Source organism: Schistocerca serialis, chromosome 3 (assembly GCF_023864345.2).
Source record: "Schistocerca serialis cubense isolate TAMUIC-IGC-003099 chromosome 3, iqSchSeri2.2, whole genome shotgun sequence".
Lineage (NCBI taxonomy): Eukaryota > Metazoa > Arthropoda > Insecta > Orthoptera > Acrididae > Schistocerca > Schistocerca serialis.
In genome coordinates this window covers 309,668,954-309,689,467 of record NC_064640.1, presented here as the reverse complement: position 1 = coordinate 309,689,467, position 20,514 = coordinate 309,668,954, and the positions used below count along the sequence as shown (strand labels likewise).

The following is a 20,514-nucleotide window of genomic DNA, read 5'->3' as shown; positions in this document are numbered from 1 at the left end:
GAAATGGGAATTTTCGTGTACGGCCATTTCACGAGTGTACCGTGAATATCAGGACTCCCATAAGACATCAAATTTCCGACATCGCTGCGGCCGGGAGAAGATCCTGCAAGAACGGGACCAACGACGACTGAAGAGAATCGTTCAGCGTGACAGAAGTGCAACCCTTCCTCTAATTGCTGCAGATTTCAGTGCTGGGCCATCGACAAGTGTCAGTGTGCGAACCATTCAACGACACATCACCGGTGGGGGCTTTCGGAACCGAAGGCCCACTCGTGTACCCTTGATGACTGCACGACACAAAGCTGTATGCCTTGCCTGGCCCCGTCAACACTGACATTGGACTGTTGATGACTGGAAACATGTTGCCTGGCCGGACGAGTCTCGTTTCAAATTGTGTCGAGCGGATGGACTTGTACGGGTGGGAGACGACCTCATGAATCCATTGATTCTGGGTATCAGCAGGGGACTGTTCAAGCTGGTGGAGGCTCTGTAATGGTGTGGGTCGTGCGCAGTTGGAGTGATACTAGAGCCCAGATACGTCTAGGTACGACTGTGACAGATGACACGTACGTAAGATTCCTGTCTGATCACCTGCATCCATTCATGTCCATTGTGCTTTCCGACGGACTTAGGCAATTGCAGCAGGACAGTGCGACACCCCACACATCCAGAATTGCTACAGAGCGGCTCCAGGAAAGCTCTTGTTAGTTGAAACACTTCCCTTGTCACCAAACTCCCCAGACATGAACATTATTGAGCATATCTGGGATGCCGTGCAACGTGCTGTTCAGAAGAAATCCCCGCACCCTCGTACTCTTACTGATTTATGGACAGCCCTGCAGGATACATAGTGTCCGTTTCGTCCAGCACTACTCCAGACATTAGTCGAGTCCATGCCACGTCGTGTTGCGGCACTTTTGCATGCTCGCGGGAGCCGTACACGATTTTAGGCAGGCGTACCAGTGTGTTTGGCTCTTTAGTGTAGTAAATAATCCCGTGACGAAATGCTGTTCTTCTCGGTATCATCTCTGTTTCTTTTATTAATATTACGGACTTAGAATCTGATTATATTTTTTGAGATATTTTAGAATGTCGAATTTTACCAGACTTCGTGTGCCACGTCGATACTTCTTATCATTAGAGCTCTACGCGAAGATTGAGCAACCAATTCTAATGGAACTTTTCGCCGTCTGATCGCTAGTATGACCACGAGAGACGAGTGTGTCATAAGGCAAAGAGTAGACCAGCCTACGCATTATATGACCTTCCTTGGTTCGTAATGGCGTGTGTGTGTGTGTGTGTGTGTGTGTGTGTGTGTGTGTGTGTGTGTGTGTGTGTATGTGTGTGTGTGTGAGAGAGAGAGAGAGAGAGAGAGAGAGAGAGAGAGAGAGAGAACTGATTCTGAAGTTGCGATGTTTGACGCAGGAATTGGAGGAGTATCGATCGTTCTGAAGAAAGTCTGTTGTTTCATCTTGAAGTCATTAAGCTAGAATCACTCGTTGTGTACATGGTGTGTCATAATTAATGGCATAAACGTATACTGCTGGAAGTACACGTATTTAGAAGTAAAAAAGTCTAGTAAATATGGACTCTAAAATGTGTACCTTAAGAGCTTTGCGAACTTGTTCAGAAGAAGAGTTGTTTCACAGTAGCGAAAATGAACAAATGCTCATAGTTCCCAAGATATGCACTTTAGAGCCCATGTTTGCCGGAATTTTCTTCTTGTTTTGGACCGTACTACCACCTCTCACAATATGGAAAGCAAAGAGTTTGCAGTAGAGGAGATTTATGCATTTTATGCCCTTGCCCAGGTATGCATTTTAGAGCCCTTGTTCACTAGAATTTTTTGCTTTTAGTATCATGTACTTTCAAATGTATGCGCTGACGCCATTAATTATGATACATCCTGTATTTCTTACAGACGACTCTAATTCATCAAAATTCGCAACTGAACAAGTGGCCCATAGCTCTTAAGGTATGCATTTTAGAGCCCATATTTACTGGACTTTTTTGCTTATAGTGCGCCATTAATTATGATACAACCTGTATACAACCAGTAATTCTAGCTTAATGATTTCAGAATGAAAGAAAACTCTTCTTCCAAATAATCTCTCTGGAAAAATAAGAATTTTTCTTCAGTGTGATTGGAAAGACGGAAGGTCTTCATGCCTAACATTTCTGAATAGAAATTCTTCGTTGCAGTTGAACTGGGTTTAGTTCTCTCTGGTGGAAAGAAATTTTATCTTTTGATAGCTGAGTAAAACCAGCGTAAATATCCCGCAGCCATTGCTATGAACGATATACAGTGGTAATATGCATCATCGAAGGTGTGTTGAATAGGTCAAAGTTGCTAGGTATGTTTCTTTCCACGGTCTGCGTATTGTACGACGCCTCATTTAACTCAAATGTCTCCTCGAATTAGACCGAAAGCCAACCACGGACACTGATGGTCGATGCATTCCAGTCAATTCTGTTACAATCGGACCCTCAATAACAAACCAACTGCTCGCAGACGTGAATATCACTGACAAAGAGATAGGCACATTTGTGTTTCCTATCATCACAGAACAGAATTCATGCGGAGTAGTGTATTCTGATTTTTCTAGAGATATTGACTCGCGCTGTATGGTACTCTGACGAGAGCCACGAACATGTGTCATAGAAACGGGCCTACATGATATGTGCAGATCAGCTGTTTCAGTTGATATTCGCGCTGGAGACTGCACGAAGCTGTATGTGCCGTGCCATGAGTATTCAGAGATAGAAGAATACCTCTTTGTTTTATCACGTTACACTACTTGAAGGTGTTATTCTTCGAGGCTCATTCTCGTTCTCTTCAAAATGGATGCTGGGGAAGTTTAGAGTGTAATGCTACGTGTGGAAAAGTAACAAATCGGTATTCGTGACGTGCATACCTGTCCATATATACGCTACAGCCAGGAACTCACGCTCTTGTTATGATTTTTGGCGCTACTGTTAACAAGTTGCATCAAGCAACATCTATGGATAAAAGGAGGCCGGTGAGTGGTTTTGCGGTACAATTTTTCTCGAGCATTGACAGAGTCAAAGAAGATATTCTGTGCTCGGAAAACTGTCCTCATCGCTCTACTATCTTTGCATTGTTCAGAGAGGTGTGGCGTATAATTTGCGTCGCTAAAATTATCCCCTCCCCCACCAATAGAGAGACTGCTGCTACAACACGGAATGTAGTGAAGTAAGGTCGGTGTACGTAATACCAAGAAATGACGTGCACCTCCAATTCCGTCTCTTATGACCTCGAAGTCGGCGGAACGTAGCACCTCCAATTCTGGCAATCTTACTGGAGTTCATTAAAGTGAGGAACCTTTCTCAGAATCACACTGACAGGCGCAAATAGCATCTCGAATGCTGTGGAAACAAATAAACTAACGAACGAAATAAAATTGGCAGTGTTCCATTTCGCTGTGTTTCCTCTACACTGATACATACTCCGTGTGAGGAGGGCTGTTAAAGGCGACGGAGGTTGACTTTATTTCGAAGCTGTTCTAGCGAGGTTGCAAGGACGTTTGAAGGAACTGTAAAGGTCTGTTGATGAAGTACCACTGCGGTTAGTTTCATTTATTGATTCATTCAGCCCAGGGGTGGATTAACGTTTTGTGGATGGGGCAGTTGCCTAGAAGAGAAAGAAGACCCAGGGGTCCTACCCCAGAAAGTTAAAGAAAAAACCTTCGAAAACCATTGTTTTAAGCTGTTTTGATAGTTAAAAATATCAAACAATTGCAAAAATGTGTTTTATTTTAGACAAAAGTTTTAAAATTCTTGAAATGTGTAACATTCACAACCTTTTACTGAGTAACTTCTTTTATGCAATTGTTAACACACAGCAACAAGGTCGAACCGCGCGACCGCTACGGTCGCAGATTCGAATCCTGCCTCGGGTATGGATGTGTGTGATGTCCTTAGGTTAGTTAAGGTTTAAGTTCTAGGGGACTGATGAGCACAGAAGTTAAGTTCCATAGTGCTCAGAGCCATTTGAACCACAGCAACAAGCTCATAAGCCTTGTGTTAACACAAAGTTGATAAGCAAATTAAAATCAAATAAACTGAAATTAGACAGAATACTTATATACATTTCCTAATTTGTTGACAGTTACTTTTTTGCCAGTTGTTCACACACACACACACACACACACACACACACACACACACAAATACATTTTCTAATTCTTATGTTCAATACAATTCAGAGTGTTACTCGTTTTTAAACAAATATAGTGGGAATAAAAATGCAATACCCGAATTAATTACGGTATCAGAACAATGTACTTGAGACTAATACCTCAAAAGAAGTACAGTGTAAACAGTGAGAATAATATTACATCGTTACAGTAGCTCAGAGCTTACTTGTTGGTACATAAAGCTGTAGTGCTAAATATAATATTGTGTTCTTTGATACACTGAGTGATTAAAACCTGGAAAAGATCTTTTTACAAAATCAGTCCTGTTTATATTTTTCATTTTAGTTCTCTACACATACAGTATATATTTGGCATGCTTCATGCATATTAGCATCTGATTCTCACGTTTTTAAGTTTTTTCTAATGAAATTATAATCCAAGTATGTGAATGCTAATTACTCAATCTTTTTTCAACACAGAGGAACAAATGTCATTATATTAAATATTATCTGTAGTGAAGAAAACATCTCTCTTCTGTTCTTTCCGTCCATTTTTTCTTTGTTAATAGTGATGTCTCTATGGACATGCAAGCCCTGTTAAGCGGTTTTGTTCACAACGGTCTCTCAATCAGTTCTTTATGAGTTTGAGTGTCGAGAAAGATGTTTCTGCTGTTGTGGCTGACAAAAAAAAAGAGAAGAAAGAATCAACATCAAAGATGAAACTGTAGGAAAAAATTGTGGAGTGCAAAACTGCAAACACTCAACTGCATAGCCCGGCAGAAGTGTTTTGTTTGCGCCTTCCACAGTGCCGCGCTGTATAAAGGCTCGGGCGGTGCAGAGAAGCACTTCTTGGTGGCGTCACGCGAAGGCGCCCAAACTGTACGGATATGCTCTTGAATTCTAGGCTAGCAGTCCAACACTAGTAGCAATGACAACAATGGGCGTAAAGCAGATAGTGTCCTAAGCGAAACGCGAAGCGCGTGCTGCTGTGGCAGGTCGAGAAGCCCTGCTAATATTTGGCGCCCACAATCCAAACAGGATGGGGAGCACAAGTCACTGGTACAGGTAGCACATTCTCTCGGGGACACAAATTAAGGTGGCTTGGGGAATAAATGACTAAATCCACTGAGCAAGACTCTAAATTCGCGTGCTTAACTTTGTGACAGATTACAAAAATTACCATTTGATTTTAATTTGGTTTTAACTGGGGGGGGGGGGGGGGGGGGGGGGCTTCGCTGCGCCCCTGCCCCCTCGCCACGCCGCTTTAATCTGCCCTTGATTCAGCCTAGTGTTTGTGCTGTTTTTACAGCAAAAGGCACACAAATGCTTGCGAAGCACCGAACGTATAAGCAAGTGTTGTGCTAATGTGATGGAAGAATGTAGTTTAGCGTAATTATGATAAACAAATTTATTATAATGTGTTCTTTCGAAATAAATATTTGTTGTTAATTAAATCGAAATGCGATAAAAAAACAGTGCTTCTTCATTCCACATTAAACCTCGTAAAATCGTTTATAATGTGGACATGCTGATTACTTTGTGAAAAATTTACATTCTATATAAAGAAAAAAAGTTTCGTCAAAGCCGAGGTGGCGACTTGGACCCGTGACCACAAATTTCAAATAAAACGCTTTCACCTCTCGCCCATCGAACTCGGTCGTCAAGTGGGTCTTGCCATTAAGACTTATGGACGAAAATTTCTGTCGATACTCGCAAAAACTGTAAAGCATCGAGTTCATGACGAAATAGGTGCTGGTTTTTAGTGACACATTTCATACAATGCTTAAACCACCATTGTCAGCATGTGGCATGATGGAGGTAGCTGAGGTAAATGCAGCTGTATGTGTGCCTCTGGAGTCGTACAAAAAGTTTTTTGGGTACGTCCTATTTACAGTCCCGCTCCACGAATTGTCTATGCGCTATTTTTTCTATGAACTTTGCGAATCAAGCATGAATATGCAGTTTCACTAGAATATTTGGGAAAAAAACTGATAAAACATTAAAGAAAAATGAAGACTGCATTATGTCTCTGGACGTAGCAATGCAGCTATGCATTGGAAATAATTAGTTAAATTTATGTAAGTTTTGTTAATATACCAAGAACACATTTATTGATGTCAGTTTACTTAATGTCAGTGATCTGACTCATCAAAACTTGTAAACAGTGATGTAATGTTTCGTCAATGCTCCTGCATTAGTTGTTTCTTGCCTTGCGGCGATAATACTGATGTATTACTTGAAGAAGAATTTGGTGTTCCGCAGTAGCCTTGCTGTTGGTATACTGTTGACCGCAAGATAACCGAGATGCATAGCGTGTCGCGATAGTGCCTGGGGAGATTGATATATATAGTATGTTTAGTATCCGTAGGAAGAAGATGTATCGGAAAATTATGCTCCAGTTGAACTTCTATAATAATGCTAATTTATGTTCTTTCGTTTTGACACTTCGACTGCTAAGAGTATTTTCTTAGAGGTAACAAGAAAAATCTGTCTTTATCTATCTGCATTTGCAAGTTGCTGCTTGTACAAAGGAGATTTGAAACACACAGACAAGTTTGCCACCTATTTTATAACGCGGCTTCTTTTTCTTATGAAACTTTCTAGTTAGGTGTGCTCGTTTATAATTTTAGTTTATTGTGGGGTTTGTGTATAACTGCCATTTGAAAAGACGGGGGATACGCAAAATAACGTGAACACCTGTACTTACTTGGGAATGGTTTATTAATAAGGGGTTGGACCCCCATTTGCACGTAATACAGCTGCGATTCTTTTTGGAATACTGGCATAGAATGATTGTATAGTCTCCAGTGGAATGTTATGCCACTCTTCGATCAGAACCTCTTCTAACTCCTGTAATGACGAGGGTGGCGGAAATCTGCTCCGGAGTCGACGCTCTAATACCACCCGCAAGGGATCGATAATGTTCAAGTCCGGGGAATGTGCTGGCCAGGGAACACGCTGCAGTTCAGTTGCATGCTCCTCATACCGCAATTGTACTGTCTGTCTGAGTGGGTGCACTATCGTCCTGAAATATGGCATCATTGTTGGGGAACAACGTTTGAATCATGGGGTGCACCTGATCATCTAAAATGCTCACATAATCGTTGACTGTAACACGGCCTTTGAGAGTAATGATGGGACCAGCAGAATACCACGATATGGCTGCCCACACCATTACACTTCCACCTCCATGCTTAACCGTTGGAATCAAGCAATCAGGATTGTAGGCTTCTTTTGGCGTTCTCCAGACTTAAACCCGGTCACATATTGGAAATAACAAAAAAGTTGACTCGTCGGACTATATGACGTGTCTCCACTGATAAGCCATCCAGGATTTATGCCCCTGACAAAATGTTTCACGCTTCTTTGCGTAGGTTGTCGTCACTAAGGGCTTCGATCTAGCGCTCACTTTAGCCGCCGTAGTTTTGTGTTGTTTTGACATAATTCGTGTTAGCGTACGACAGTCTCTTTCATTTAGTTGTGATTTGCGCCCACTATTACTTTTACGTATCCATGTTTTGTGTAGGGTGTCATGACTGTTGAAACAGTTGCTCTTGAAACATTTAATAAGTTGGCTGACTTGGTTACTGATACTCGAGCTAATCGAGCCCCCACAATCTACCCTCTTTGGAACTCTGTTTGGTCTTTCATTGCACGTTGACCTTGGCCTCTAAATGCAAATACGAAGTGTGCACTACTCATAAACAATCTGCACTGATGCCTAATCCGTACTGAACACGGACAGTCAAGCACGACACGTGCTTTACCTGCGTTGTTGTTCGTCAAACACAACAATCCCATTATTACCACTATTCACATTATTTTGCGTGTCCCCTGTATGCTGCTGTGCGTATTACTTGGTGCAGTGGCAATGTTTATAAATGAATGGAATTTGTAATACCGATGTGATATCTTTCTGGTTCCGACAGAACCAGTTTTACCACTTAATGTAGGAGCCCTTAATGGTGTGCCGTTTCTTCTGTAATGACGGAATTGGTATGATGATGTATATGAGCACCATCACACCAGATTTGGTTCAGCTGTGTGGAACTTAAATGAATATTTCCAAAATACATTACCAAAAAGTTTAAAGAAGTATTGTCGGCGAAATTTGGCTAGAAGTTGACTAGTGTATCTCTCTATAACATGAATGTTCTTGAAGCTACACAAAGTTCAGACGTGAACAAAACTCCCTTGCCTTTTGTATTTGCTGTTGATAAACCATTTCCGCATTTGCACAGGATTTTTCATTAGTCAGGAAAGTTGTAACCGTCATCTTTGTCAAGCTAAACGTTACATTGAGTGAGTTTGGGGTAGTGTTATAAGTTGAGGTTAATTCACAGACATCTTCATGTAGACGTTAATTTTTGTATAGACATTGTTAAGTATGTTGTATTCTCTATAAACATACGCAAAGTAGAGATGGTGTAAGAATTCAACAGCCGGCCGAAGTGGCCCTGCGGTTCTGGGCGCTACAGTCTGGAGCCGGGCGACCGCTACGGTCGCAGGTTCGAATCCTGCCTCGGGCATGGATGTGTGTGATGTCCTTAGGTTAGTTAGGTTTAATTAGTTCTAAGTTCTAGGCGACTGATGACCTCAGAAGTTAAGTCGCATAGTGCTCAGAGCCATTTGAACCAATTCAACATACATTTTATGGATATCTTCCAACTAATGAGAATATCCCACAAGGGCTACGAAAACGTAACTCTAATTTGCACTACAGAAATTTATTTCCGTATTATTTTGTACACAAAAATGTTCTGTTTTGGCATTTGGATTACGTGTATCCACGAACACCGCATAGTTGAATAGAAATAAAGATAAAATGTCTAAATAGTGTTGTTTGTTTTGTGATAATTTACTTTCTTTGCCTCCGGCGTTGATGACGTGAGAATAATGATAGGGAATACGACCAGATCTGTGTCTAACGGACGCGTAAATTTCGGCAGGCGACCATGTGACCATCATGAGGTGCGCTGGTGAACTGATGCAGATGGTCTGCCCCGTGCTCTTATTTCTTCGGGTTTTTAGTAAATGGTAAGTCCAGAAAGCAGGTCTCCCCCCAGGTTTTTTAATATAAATTTCTCTCTGTTGAAATCCAAGCTCTGGAGCCTTATACATGGATAGGTTGAAAATCTCGAATGATAATCTGAGACGAGCGTGGCGTATTTAGTTCCATGACTTCTGTCATGTCTTACTATGGAAAGATGAGAACACTATCGCAGATGAAAGAAGCGTACTCCGTGAACGATATGAAACGTAGGAAACTCGACTCTATATTTATGCGCTGGATAATCCGTTGGAAGAATTTTACTGTGGGTTCAAAGTGATTTGGTACCATTGTTTTCATACGTTGTTTATAATAGGGATGCAGTTCTTGCCCCACCAGTATTATTCTCACCACATCCTTCGAGGAGGAAGAGATTTTAACGTCCCGTCGACAATGAGGTCATTAGAGACGGAGCACAAGCTCGGATTAGGGAAGGGTGGGGAAGGAAATCTCCCGTGCCCTTTCGAAGGAACCATCCTGGCATTTGCCTGAAGGCAAATCACGGGAAACCAAATCAGGATGTCCAGACGCGGATTTCAACCGTCGTCCTCCCGAATGCGAGTCCAGTGTGCTAATCACTGCCTACATCCGTCGAAGGGTGCGATTCACGGTAAAATTGACGGGTTCTCTTTGATGAATCTACTCCCACACGATCGAATAACATATCTTCAAACTCTGTGTGAGGAACCTTGACCAGCATACTGAGGCTTGAACGGCCAAGTGTCTCGAAAGTTTCTATCCGCGGCAATAAATGTCTTCCAATTAGCTGTTAAAATACATTCAATCGTGCATCGCCAATTTTCGGCCCCGATATTTACGAAAATATTGTGTTACGCAACCTTTGCATCCAAATTGTCGAAAGAAATTGTTCTAAATGTCAACGCGCTTTCTTTTTCCTTAGAAACTCTGAAGAAAGGAAAATTGCATTCATGCGATGTAGTAGATACCGTTTTAATGTATGTTTTCCGTGTCTGCATGAAAATTATCATCCTGCAACTTGTAATATCCGAAGCACGTCCGACGATGAATCGTATATTGCCTTCATACACTGAGGTAACGAAAGTCAGGGAATATCTTCTAATATTTTCTCGGACCCCTTTCGCTCGGCGAAGTGCAGCAACTCGACATGGCATGGACTCAACAAGTCGTTGGAAGTCCCCTGCAGAAATATTAAGCCATGTTGCCTCTATACTGTCCATAACTGCGAAAAGTTTTGCCGGTGCAGGATTTTGTGCACGAACTAACCTCTCGATTGCGTCCCGTATATTTTCAGTGGGATTCATGTCGGTGGATCTGGGTGGCCAAATCATTCACTCGAATTGTCCAGAATGTTCTACAAACCAATCGCGAACATTTGTGGCCCAGTGACATGGCACATTGTCATCCATGTTCCAAAACAACGATGTAATTTTTATGAAGTCCATGAATGGTCTCCAAGTAGCCAAACAAAACCACGTCCTGTCAGTGATCGGTCTATTTAGCCCAGAGGACACAGTCCATTCCACGTAAACACAGCCCACACCATTATGGAGCCACCGCCAGCTTGCATAGTGCCTTATTGGCATCTTGGGCTCATGGCTCGAACCCTACCATCAGCTCTTACTAACTGAAACTGGGACTTATCTGACCAGGCAACGGTTGGTTTTCCACTCGTCTTCACGTCCAAGCTATGTGGTCACGAGCCCAGGAGAGGCACTGCAGGTGATGTGCCGTTAGCAAAGGCACTCGCATAGGTCATCTGCTGCCACAGCCCACTGACGCCACATATTGCAGCACTGTCCTAACGGATACGTTCGTCGTATGTCCCACATTGATTTCAACGGTTATGTGAAACAGTGTTGCTTGTCTGTTAACACTGACAACTCTACGCAAAAGCCGCTCTCGGTTGTTAAGTGAAGCCCGTCGGCTACTGCGTTGTCCTTGGTGAGAGGTAACGCCTGGAATGTGGTATTCTCGGCACACACTTGACACTGTGGGTCTTGGAATATTAAATTCCCTAACGATTTCCGAAATGGTGTCTCGTTCCAACTAACATTCCGCATTCAGAGTCTGTTAATTCCCGTCTTGCGGCCATAATCACGTCGGAAACCGTTTCAGAGGAGTCAGCTGCAGTGAGAGACCCGCCAATGCACTGCCCCTTTACACCTTGTGTATGCCTTATTACGGCCATCTGTATACGTGCATATCACTACTCCATGGCTCTGAGCACTATGGGACTCAACTGCTGAGGTCATTAGTCCCCTAGAACTTAGAACTAGTTAAACCTAACTAACCTAAAGACGTCACAAACATCCATGCCCGAGGCAGGATTCGAACCTGCGACCGTAGCGGTCTTGCGGTTCCAGACTGCAGCGCCTTTAACCGCACGGCCACTTCGGCCGGCCATGACTTTTGTCACCCCTGTGTATTATGGCACATTGTAACTCATTGTAGTATTGATGAAGTTATTTACACCTTTATTTATCAATGTTTGACTTGGACTTTCGAGGCCTGTCCCCTCGTCCTTGCGCCCAGATGTAAAGCAGTTCTCGGCATCTCAACCCGATTATAGGTATAAGGAATTTCGGAAATCACGACAGGCATACATTTTCAGGAGAACTTCATGCGTTTGGTCGTTTACTCGCCGATAGTTATAAATATGTATTGTGATACTCAAAATTAGCAAACAACCAAATAACACTTGAAATTCAATAAAAGCTCATGCAAATACACGTGCCTTTTCATCATGTTACCTTTCAGATGTACTATGTCTGAAATAATATGACTAGTCTTGATAAAAATATAAATTAAAAAAGCGGGACTCGATCCAGCGATCCACTGATTACGGTACTTGAAATGTTAACCACATGACCGCCGCCATCTCGCGCTCAGGGCTGCAACGCGCCGGTACTTAACTCACAGTAAAACTTCTCGTGCAGTTTTCTAGAAATCGCCTTAGTATCACGCCTTTCCTAATGGACTACTAAAAGTGTACAAAGTCTGCAGTAAAACCGTGATCCGAACGTTGTGGTCTGCCCTTGTGAGATAAAAAGCACTCTTTGTGATCTGGTTCTCCGAAGGCCTGGTGTGTATCGTATTCCATTCGAATGTTGTATGTCTTACATGGGGCAGACTATCAGAAAAGTTGGGAAGAGATGCGAGGAACATTAATGACAACCCAACTAAAACAAACAAGCGAATTAGCTGTCGCCAAGCAGTGTCTCAATTATAATCATGAAATAAAATTCTGAGAGACCAGTATTGTGGTGCAAAAGCCAAGTTTCTTGGAAAGCATGATTAAGAAGTCTGTCGAAAGAAAGATGCCAGAAAACCTGATACAAAGAGACGGAAATTTCAGTTTAAATAACTCTTGGGGTCTGGCACTCAGCTTTTTAAAATCTAGTCAGCTTCCTCTTCCCCTAAAGCAGGAAGTCGGCGAGAGAATTTGCATTTCACGGAATATCAGTGCGAGCCCTGGATTTCAGTAGCTCTGAAGAAGAAAAATAAAAAAATCAGAGGTCGTAGTGAGCGTCGAGAATCGAAAACGGTTATGGATAGTAGCTCGAAGTCAACGATAGTTCAGTCAGGTTGGAGTCCAGTCACCGAGTACACATACGAGGGCATGCTGAAAAGCAATGCCTACGAATTTTTGATGTGAGAACCCTTAAAGATTTAAATAAAAGACATGTTATTAACATTCTACAGCTTTATTCTTCATGTCTACATATTTATTTCTCAGTACAGTCACCCTTGCGACGAACACATTTCTCCCAATGAGAGACCAGTTTGTTGAGACTGTCACTGTTAAATGTTTGACTTTGTTGACGGTTGACGGAGCGACAACCTCACATCTGCTTACACCGCTTCATCACTATCAAAGTGAAGTCATCGAAGGTATTCTTTAAGTTTTGGAAACAGATGAAAATCGGATGGGGTCAAGTCGGGATTGTATGGAGGATGATCGATGACAATGATCCCAAGGCGTCTGATTGTTGAAGATGACGCACCGCTCGTGTGTGGACTGCCATTGTCATGTTGAAGGAGAGGTCCTCCATGCGTGGACGAACTCTTCGAGTTCGAAACCCGATTACTGCACGATGTTTCTCACGGACTGGCATAGTTACGTTACACACTGCCAAGTTACACGCTAAAAGTCGGAACCGTCTATCGGCAGAGGCCTCCAAATATGTAGGCACGAAGAAAAAAAGATGTCTAATGTTAATAATGTTTGTTTTAATAAAAAAAAAGACTTTTAAGAATTTCACACAAAAAATTCGGAGGCATTACTTTTCAGAGATAGTGTCACCAACATTAATCGGGTTACAAACGCATGGCTGATATACGTTGCTCATTCAAGACATCATACCGTTCGCAATGTTATTTCTGGCTGTGATTCCTTGTCTCAAAAATTCTCAGTTCAGAATCCATTTCCATGTGTATAATTTGAACTCCTAAGCAGTTGAGACGCTTTGTGGATATTCGGCACAGTTTAAACTACGTCGACGTCTCGTCGTGCACCGGCCGTCAAGCGTGCACGCTGTTCTAACCACCTCACACAACTTTCGCCGCAGTTGCTAACGAGCAGGAGCTGGTCACACGACGATATAGTGGCCGGCGGGCAGTGTTTGATGCAGCATACCCTGAAACAAGTGTTCGCTGCCACTTCGAGAGTTACAGTTTAAAAAATTGTATGCAAGCGGCACACTGCCTTACTAATGCCGTATTTAGTTATTCTTAAGTATGATTGTAGTTTCTTGGAATGTGCCATGCTAGTTATATTGCATTAAGGGCAGATACGACGACAATCTATCAGAAGCCTTATCCAGTGGACCAGGCACTATGCAAAAAGAGAGAGAGAGAATGACTTAAGAAATTTGCAGTGGAAATTAAACGGTCACCTCCGTAAATCACCTCCTCCAGTTCCACAGTTCCAGTTAGCTGCGCACCAGTATTGCAATAAATGAGTCGCATGTACGTTTTTGGGCTAGTGTTAAAGCATATCTCTCTCTCTCTCTCTTTCTGTGTGTGTGTGTGTGTGTGTGTGTGTGTGTGTGTGTGTGTGTGTTAGTTATTGCATGCGCGCGCATGCCGCCGACGAAAATGGCGAGAGGAGCATCAGCGTTGGCATGCGCAATTTGAAAGAATTCTTCTAATCAGGCACCTCTTGTTTTCCAAATTCGCAATAATTAAATTTTTTACGCTATTGAGTCCATCAGCCGTGTGTCGTTTTACGAATAGCAACGCGTGGGGTAATCGTTGTCGGTGAGCTTTCCTGGGCGCGACGGTAGCGGGTCGATGGCGTGAGTCGGTTGTCGCGTCGCGGTGCGGTGTAGTGCGGTGCAGCAGTGCGCGCAGCGCTTTGCGCAGTGTGTGTGGTCGGCGGCGTCGGCCGCCATGGGGCTGGCATGTTCTCACAGCTCTGCCGGGACACACTGCGCCGCGAAGGTAGAGTCAGACGAGCACTTGCTGTTTCCATCATTTACGACGCCAGGTTTCTGTAGACGTCGTGTTGTAACACAGAAAAAGCGGACGCAACGAACCGCTCCCGAACGCTCCGACTCGAGACTCGTCCTGCGGTAAAGCTAAAGCGGCCGGCGTCGAGGACTTGCAGCTCTGCACGTGGCTTCATAGCGTGACATTCTTGCAGTTAACCGTTAACGGATGCAAAATGTGCGACTCTCCGGCTTCATAAATTTCCCAGTACGCATGTGTCGGGTTTTGTGTTACAAATATTGTTTAGTTCTTCAGAAACACGTACATTTGTCTCATTTTGTGGCTCAGAATACCGCCCCAGGTCTCGTCGGGCATCTTTTTATTAGTGAAATACGATGGCTTCTGATAAATCAGAAATATGCAACCTCTATATTTTCCGTGAATCCATGTCCACGGTGCTACCAAAATGTTTATTGCGCTTTCGGCTGCAGCGGTTACTTGATTGTTGCTTGACATCACGCGGTTCTCGACTCTGCCGCTCTGGAAATGCTGAAATGTACCGTGCTGGCGGGGTAATTTATTGTTGTGTGTATTTGAGTGTACAGTTTCAGCTGTAACAAACAAAAGCTGATTTAACTGTGATTTGAGCTTACGTTCGCTACAATAGTTCTTGTATACGTATGTGCCCATGTGCCTACTTTCACGGACGCATCCGCATTCTGTACGAGACATACCATTAATGACGTATGAGGGAGAACAGTCGGGCACACCTTCAGTCGTAGTGCATTTGAAATTATAAGAAGCTAGTTTATATATTTTATCCGTAACTGCGGGTTTCGAACACGGCAATAATGGAGTTGATTATCAATAGTGGCAGAAATACAGCAACCAACCAACCAACAGTATTTCCTCAAAAGCTTATTTTTTTCTAATGTCATCTTCCTACACATGCAGCAGAATTTGCCATAGCTAAGACGACAGAAACTGAGGAATGTCGGCAGAAGCACATTTAGCAGCGATGTCGAATTACAGTTCATTTTATGCCCATACCTTAGTACGCACTGAGCTATATTCACGTACTCGTACTAAACATGATATAAGTTATATACGGACACATCAGTGGTTTGTTGTAAGAAATGAATTGACGTAGAACTCGACGTTTATAATAATTTATCAGTCTAATTGTCCATGCAACTGTGAGGATCTAAAATAGAAATTCTTGCTAATTTTAAGTCAGAAACCCATCACCATGTGATCAAAGGGAAAAGATGTTGAACAAAGAAAAAGAAGGGATTACAATATTAATTAAAATGTATAATCAAAATAAATATTACTTAGGCGGATAGATAAAAGATCTGGACTAGATATCAGTTACACCTCATCAAATACAGGAGAAATTAATTGTTAGTTTAATTGTTGTTGTTGTTGTTGTTGTTGTTGTTGTGGTCTTCAGTCCTGAGACTGGTTTGATGCAGCTCTCCATACTACTCTATCCTGTGCAAGCTTCTTCATCTCCCAGTACCTACTGCTACCTACATCCTTCTGAATCTGCTTAGTGTATTGATCTCTTGGTCTCCCTCTACGATTTTTACCCTCCACGCTGCCCTCCAATGCTAAATTTGTCATCCCTTGATGCCTCAAAACATGTCCTACCAACCGATCCCTTCTTCTAGTCAAGTTGTGCCACAAACTTCTCTCCAATCCTATTCAATACCTCCTCATTAGTTACGTGATCTACCCACCTTATCTTTAGCATTCTTCTGTAGCACCACATTTCGAAAGCTATTCTCTTCTTGTCCAAACTGGTTATCGTCCATGTTTCACATCCATACATGGCTACACTCCATACAAATACTTTCAGAAACGACTTCCTGACACTTAAATCTATACTCGATGTTAACAAATTTCTCTTCTTCAGAAACGATTTCCTTGCCATTGCCATTCTACATTTTATATCCTGTCTACTTCGACCATCATCAGTTATTTTGCTCCCTAAATAGCAAAACTCCTTTACTACTTTAAGTGTCTCATTTCCTAATCTAATCCCCTCAGCATCACCCGATTTAATTTGACTACATTCCATTATCCTCGTTTTGCTTTTGTTGATGTTCACCTTATAGCCTCCTTTCAAGACACTGTCCATTCCGTTCAACTGCTCTTCCAAGTCTTTTGCTGTCTCTGACAGAATGACAATGTCATCGGCGAACCTCAAAGTTTTTTACTTCTTCTCCATGAATTTTAATACCTACTCCGAATTTTTCTTTTGTTTCCTTTACTGCTTGCTCAATATACAGATTGAATAACATCGGGGAGAGGCTACAACCCTGTCTCACTCCTTTCCCAACCACTGCTTCCCTTTCATGCCCCTCGACTCTTATAACTGCCATCTGGTTTCTGTACAAATTGTAAATAGCTTTTCGCTCCCTATATTTAACCCTGCCACCTTCAGAATTTGAAAGAGAGTATTCCAGTTAACGTTGTCAAAAGCTTTCTCTAAGTTTACAAATGCTAGAAACGTAGGTTTGCCTTTTCTTAATCTTTCTTCTAAGATAAGTCATAAGGTTAGTATTGCCTCACGTGTTCCAACATTTCTACGGAATCCAAACTGATCTTCCCCGAGGTCGGCTTCTACCAGTTTTTCCATTCGTCTGTAAAGAATTCGCGTTAGTATTTTGCAGCTGTGACTTATTAAACTGATAGTTCGGTAATTTTCATACCTGTCAACACCTGCTTTCTTTGGGATTGGAATTATTATATTCTTCTTGAAGTCTGTGGGTATTTCGCCTGTCTCATATATCTTGCTCACCAGATGGTAGAGTTTTGTCATGACTGGCTCTCCCAAGGCCATCAGTAGTTCTAATGGAATGTTGTCTACTCCCGGGGCCTTGTTTCGACTCAGGTCTTTCAGTGCTCTGTCAAACTCTTCATGCAGTATCTTATCTCCCATTTCATCTTCATTTACATCCTCTTCCATTTCCATAATATTGTCCTCAAGTACATCACCCTTGTATAAACCCTCTATATACTCCTTCCACCTTTCTGCCTTCCCTTCTTTGCTTAGAACTGGGTTACCATCGGAGCTCTTGATATTCATACAAGTGGTTCTCTTCTCTCCAAAGGTCTCTTTAATTTTCCTGTAGGCAGTATCTATCTTACCCCTAGTGAGACAAGCCTCTACATCCTTACATTTGTCCTCTAGCCATGCCTGCTTAGCCATTTTGCACTTCCTGTCGATCTCATTTTTGAGACGTTTGTATTCCTTTTTGCCTGCTTCATTTACTGCATTTTTATATTTTCTCCTTTCATCAATTAAATTCAATATTTCTTCTGTTACCCAAGGATTTCTATTAGCCCTCGTCTTTTTACGTACTTGATCCTCTGCTGCCTTCACTACTTCATCCCTCAGAGCTACCCGTTCTTCTTCTACTGTATTTCTTTCCCCCATTCCTGTCAATTGTTCCCTTATGCTCTCCCTGAAACTCTCTACAACCTCTGGTTTAGTCAGTTTATCCAGGTCCCATCTCCTTAAATTCCCACCTTTGTGCAGTTTCTTCAGTTTCAATCTGCAGTTCATAACCAATAGATTGTGGTCAGAATCCACATCTGCACCTGGAAATGTCTTACAATTTAAAACCTGGTTCCTAAATCTCTGTCTTACCGTTATATAATACCAGCTCTGGAGGTAAACTTCCGTTACTTATCTTAGTTATTTAAATGGATTATTTATTTAGTGCTTAGTTTAATTGTAAGCACTAAATAAATAATCCATTTAAATAACTAAGATAAGTAACGGAAGTTTACCTCCAGAGCTGGTGGCAGAACGTGTGCCACTAATATGGACGAAGATGATACATTTTAAAATCTTACTTCGAATGTGGATATCTGAGACACTGCCTTTAGTTACACAATATGCAGAAAATTATTGTGGGTGTGTATATTTCACTTTTTGATATTGGATCATAATGTGTATTTTTCTGTGAAAATAGTTCGTGTTAGAGGTTACACAGTTTTGAATTTGTATGTGTAATGCTGGTACAAGAATTATGACCAGCTGCATAATTCTGGGTACATCCATTTTCCGCCTTTCTATAACAAAAATCTGATGAGATATTGTTATTAAAACAATATCAGTAGTAGTCGTCACAGAGTATGGCCATTCACAGTGTGTTTGATGTTGTGTTGGATATCAGTACAGAGGTTTTGCTAAGTGGTGAGTTACCACATGTTCTCGTATACCAAGTCCTACAAATGCTCAACAGGAATGAGATTCGGAGAGATACAGGATTCATCAGTAATAGTGAAAGTCTGCATAGTGTTCTTCACACCAGCCTGCCATAGGAATGCTACGTGCCCTGTGGTCTTAAAATATATCTTCACTATTTGGTAAAAAGTAAGACAGTGCCAGATTCACATGTCATACAGGAATAGTTGGAAACCGTACACTTCTCTACCACCATCGTAAGTCCAAATTCAGGCTATGGAAGCCTGGACCTAACCATACTAACATCCACCACCATCCTACATTATTAACAACACATAATACACATACAATTTCAAGAAGTCACCAAACTTAGTAGTCATTTTCAATCAAATATAAACTAGGAATTGTTAAATACATACACCTTCTTTCATTTCACAGTCACTCACTTGTGACACTTTTTGCACTAGGTGTGATTTGTTTCTACAAATGAACCTGCATGTGACATGGTTGTTCATTCAGCACTCATGTTGAAACAAAGCTTTAGTGATTAGTATACAGTGGATATTTATGAGAAATACGTAGTCAGGCTGACAACTAGTGTACCGGGTGGTCACCTGCTCCACTGTCCGAAGTGTGTCATTACCAGCTATGAATCTTTTGTCGTCCTCTACAGATGTAGCAATGATCTGTTGTTTACCATTCAGTCCTGATATGCTGCATGTACCACAGATTTCAAACAGACCACAAATCCACTTGCAAGTTAGATCAAGACACCAGTCTTCTAGAATCATTTATCAAAGAATGATAAATCCGTTAGTTCCCAATTAAACTCAATTGTCTGTAGTTTGCTGACGGACAAATTTCACTGTTAAGTTTGATGTATCAGTTTGTCAACATTCTCATTGGATGTTTGTGACAATTATGTCTTGACTTAAATAAAACAGATTCCGTATGTAGCATTTTTTGTGGTTGGTGAGTCCTTTTTTTCCCATTCTGGTTTTGGGTTGTGAGGAGGGGGGATCTTTGGGTTGACAGCAGTTGCTACGCTTCGACAAGTGACTGAGGAAACAGTCAGCAAGAAGCAAGCAACTTGTAGTTTGTCATAAATGATTCAGGGAAGTATCAAGTACATAAGGGAAAATAACTAGTGCTTCCAGTTTGAAGTCCTCTCAGTTATTACTGTATCACTTTTTCAATTTTTTTTTCATGGAAATATAGCCTTCTCTTTCTGATAGTGTGTAGGTGCAGTGATCTATGTTGAGAAATAATAAGTGTAGCAATAGCTTTTTACATTATTAAATAATTTCTGTGCAATAATGTGTAAACAAAACAATATTGAACACTGGGGATTAATTGAATGAAGTTGTGTTGTTTACAACATACTGAGTTTTTATTCAAGAGAATGAAGCCTTTAATATTTATTTGGCCATCCTGATTTAGGCTTTCCGTCGGTTCCCGTAATTGCTTCGGGCAAATGCCAGGATGGCTCCTAATATAAGGTCATGGCTGGAATACCTGTCCCAACCATGACAAACTAGACCTGTTTGTACATATATGTTTTTTATATATAAATTATATCTTTTCTTCTTAAACTGTAGCATCACTGCCGTGTAAAAGTGATCCACAGATGAATAAAGCTGCTTCTGCTGCTATTACAACTTTTCCTGCTCCTGCTGCTGACGCTGCCACCACCAC

General features: G+C 41.8%; 1 protein-coding gene across 22 annotated transcripts in view; it reads left to right on the top strand.

The window, feature by feature from the left end:
• LOC126470108 (ensconsin-like) overlaps window positions 1-20,514 on the top strand; it is a 406,217-nt gene that overhangs the window by 243,184 nt on the left and 142,519 nt on the right. For 3 of the 22 annotated variants that reach the window (XM_050097709.1, XM_050097708.1, XM_050097702.1), the window contains exon 1: window positions 14,576-14,630. The exons of the other annotated variants lie outside the window; for them this stretch is intronic. In XM_050097709.1, coding sequence (XP_049953666.1) covers window positions 14,591-14,630 — 40 coding nt within the window. In that variant the 5' untranslated portion in view covers window positions 14,576-14,590. Of the gene's footprint in view, window positions 1-14,575; window positions 14,631-20,514 lie in introns of those variants that run through there. 22 annotated transcript variants of the gene reach the window in all.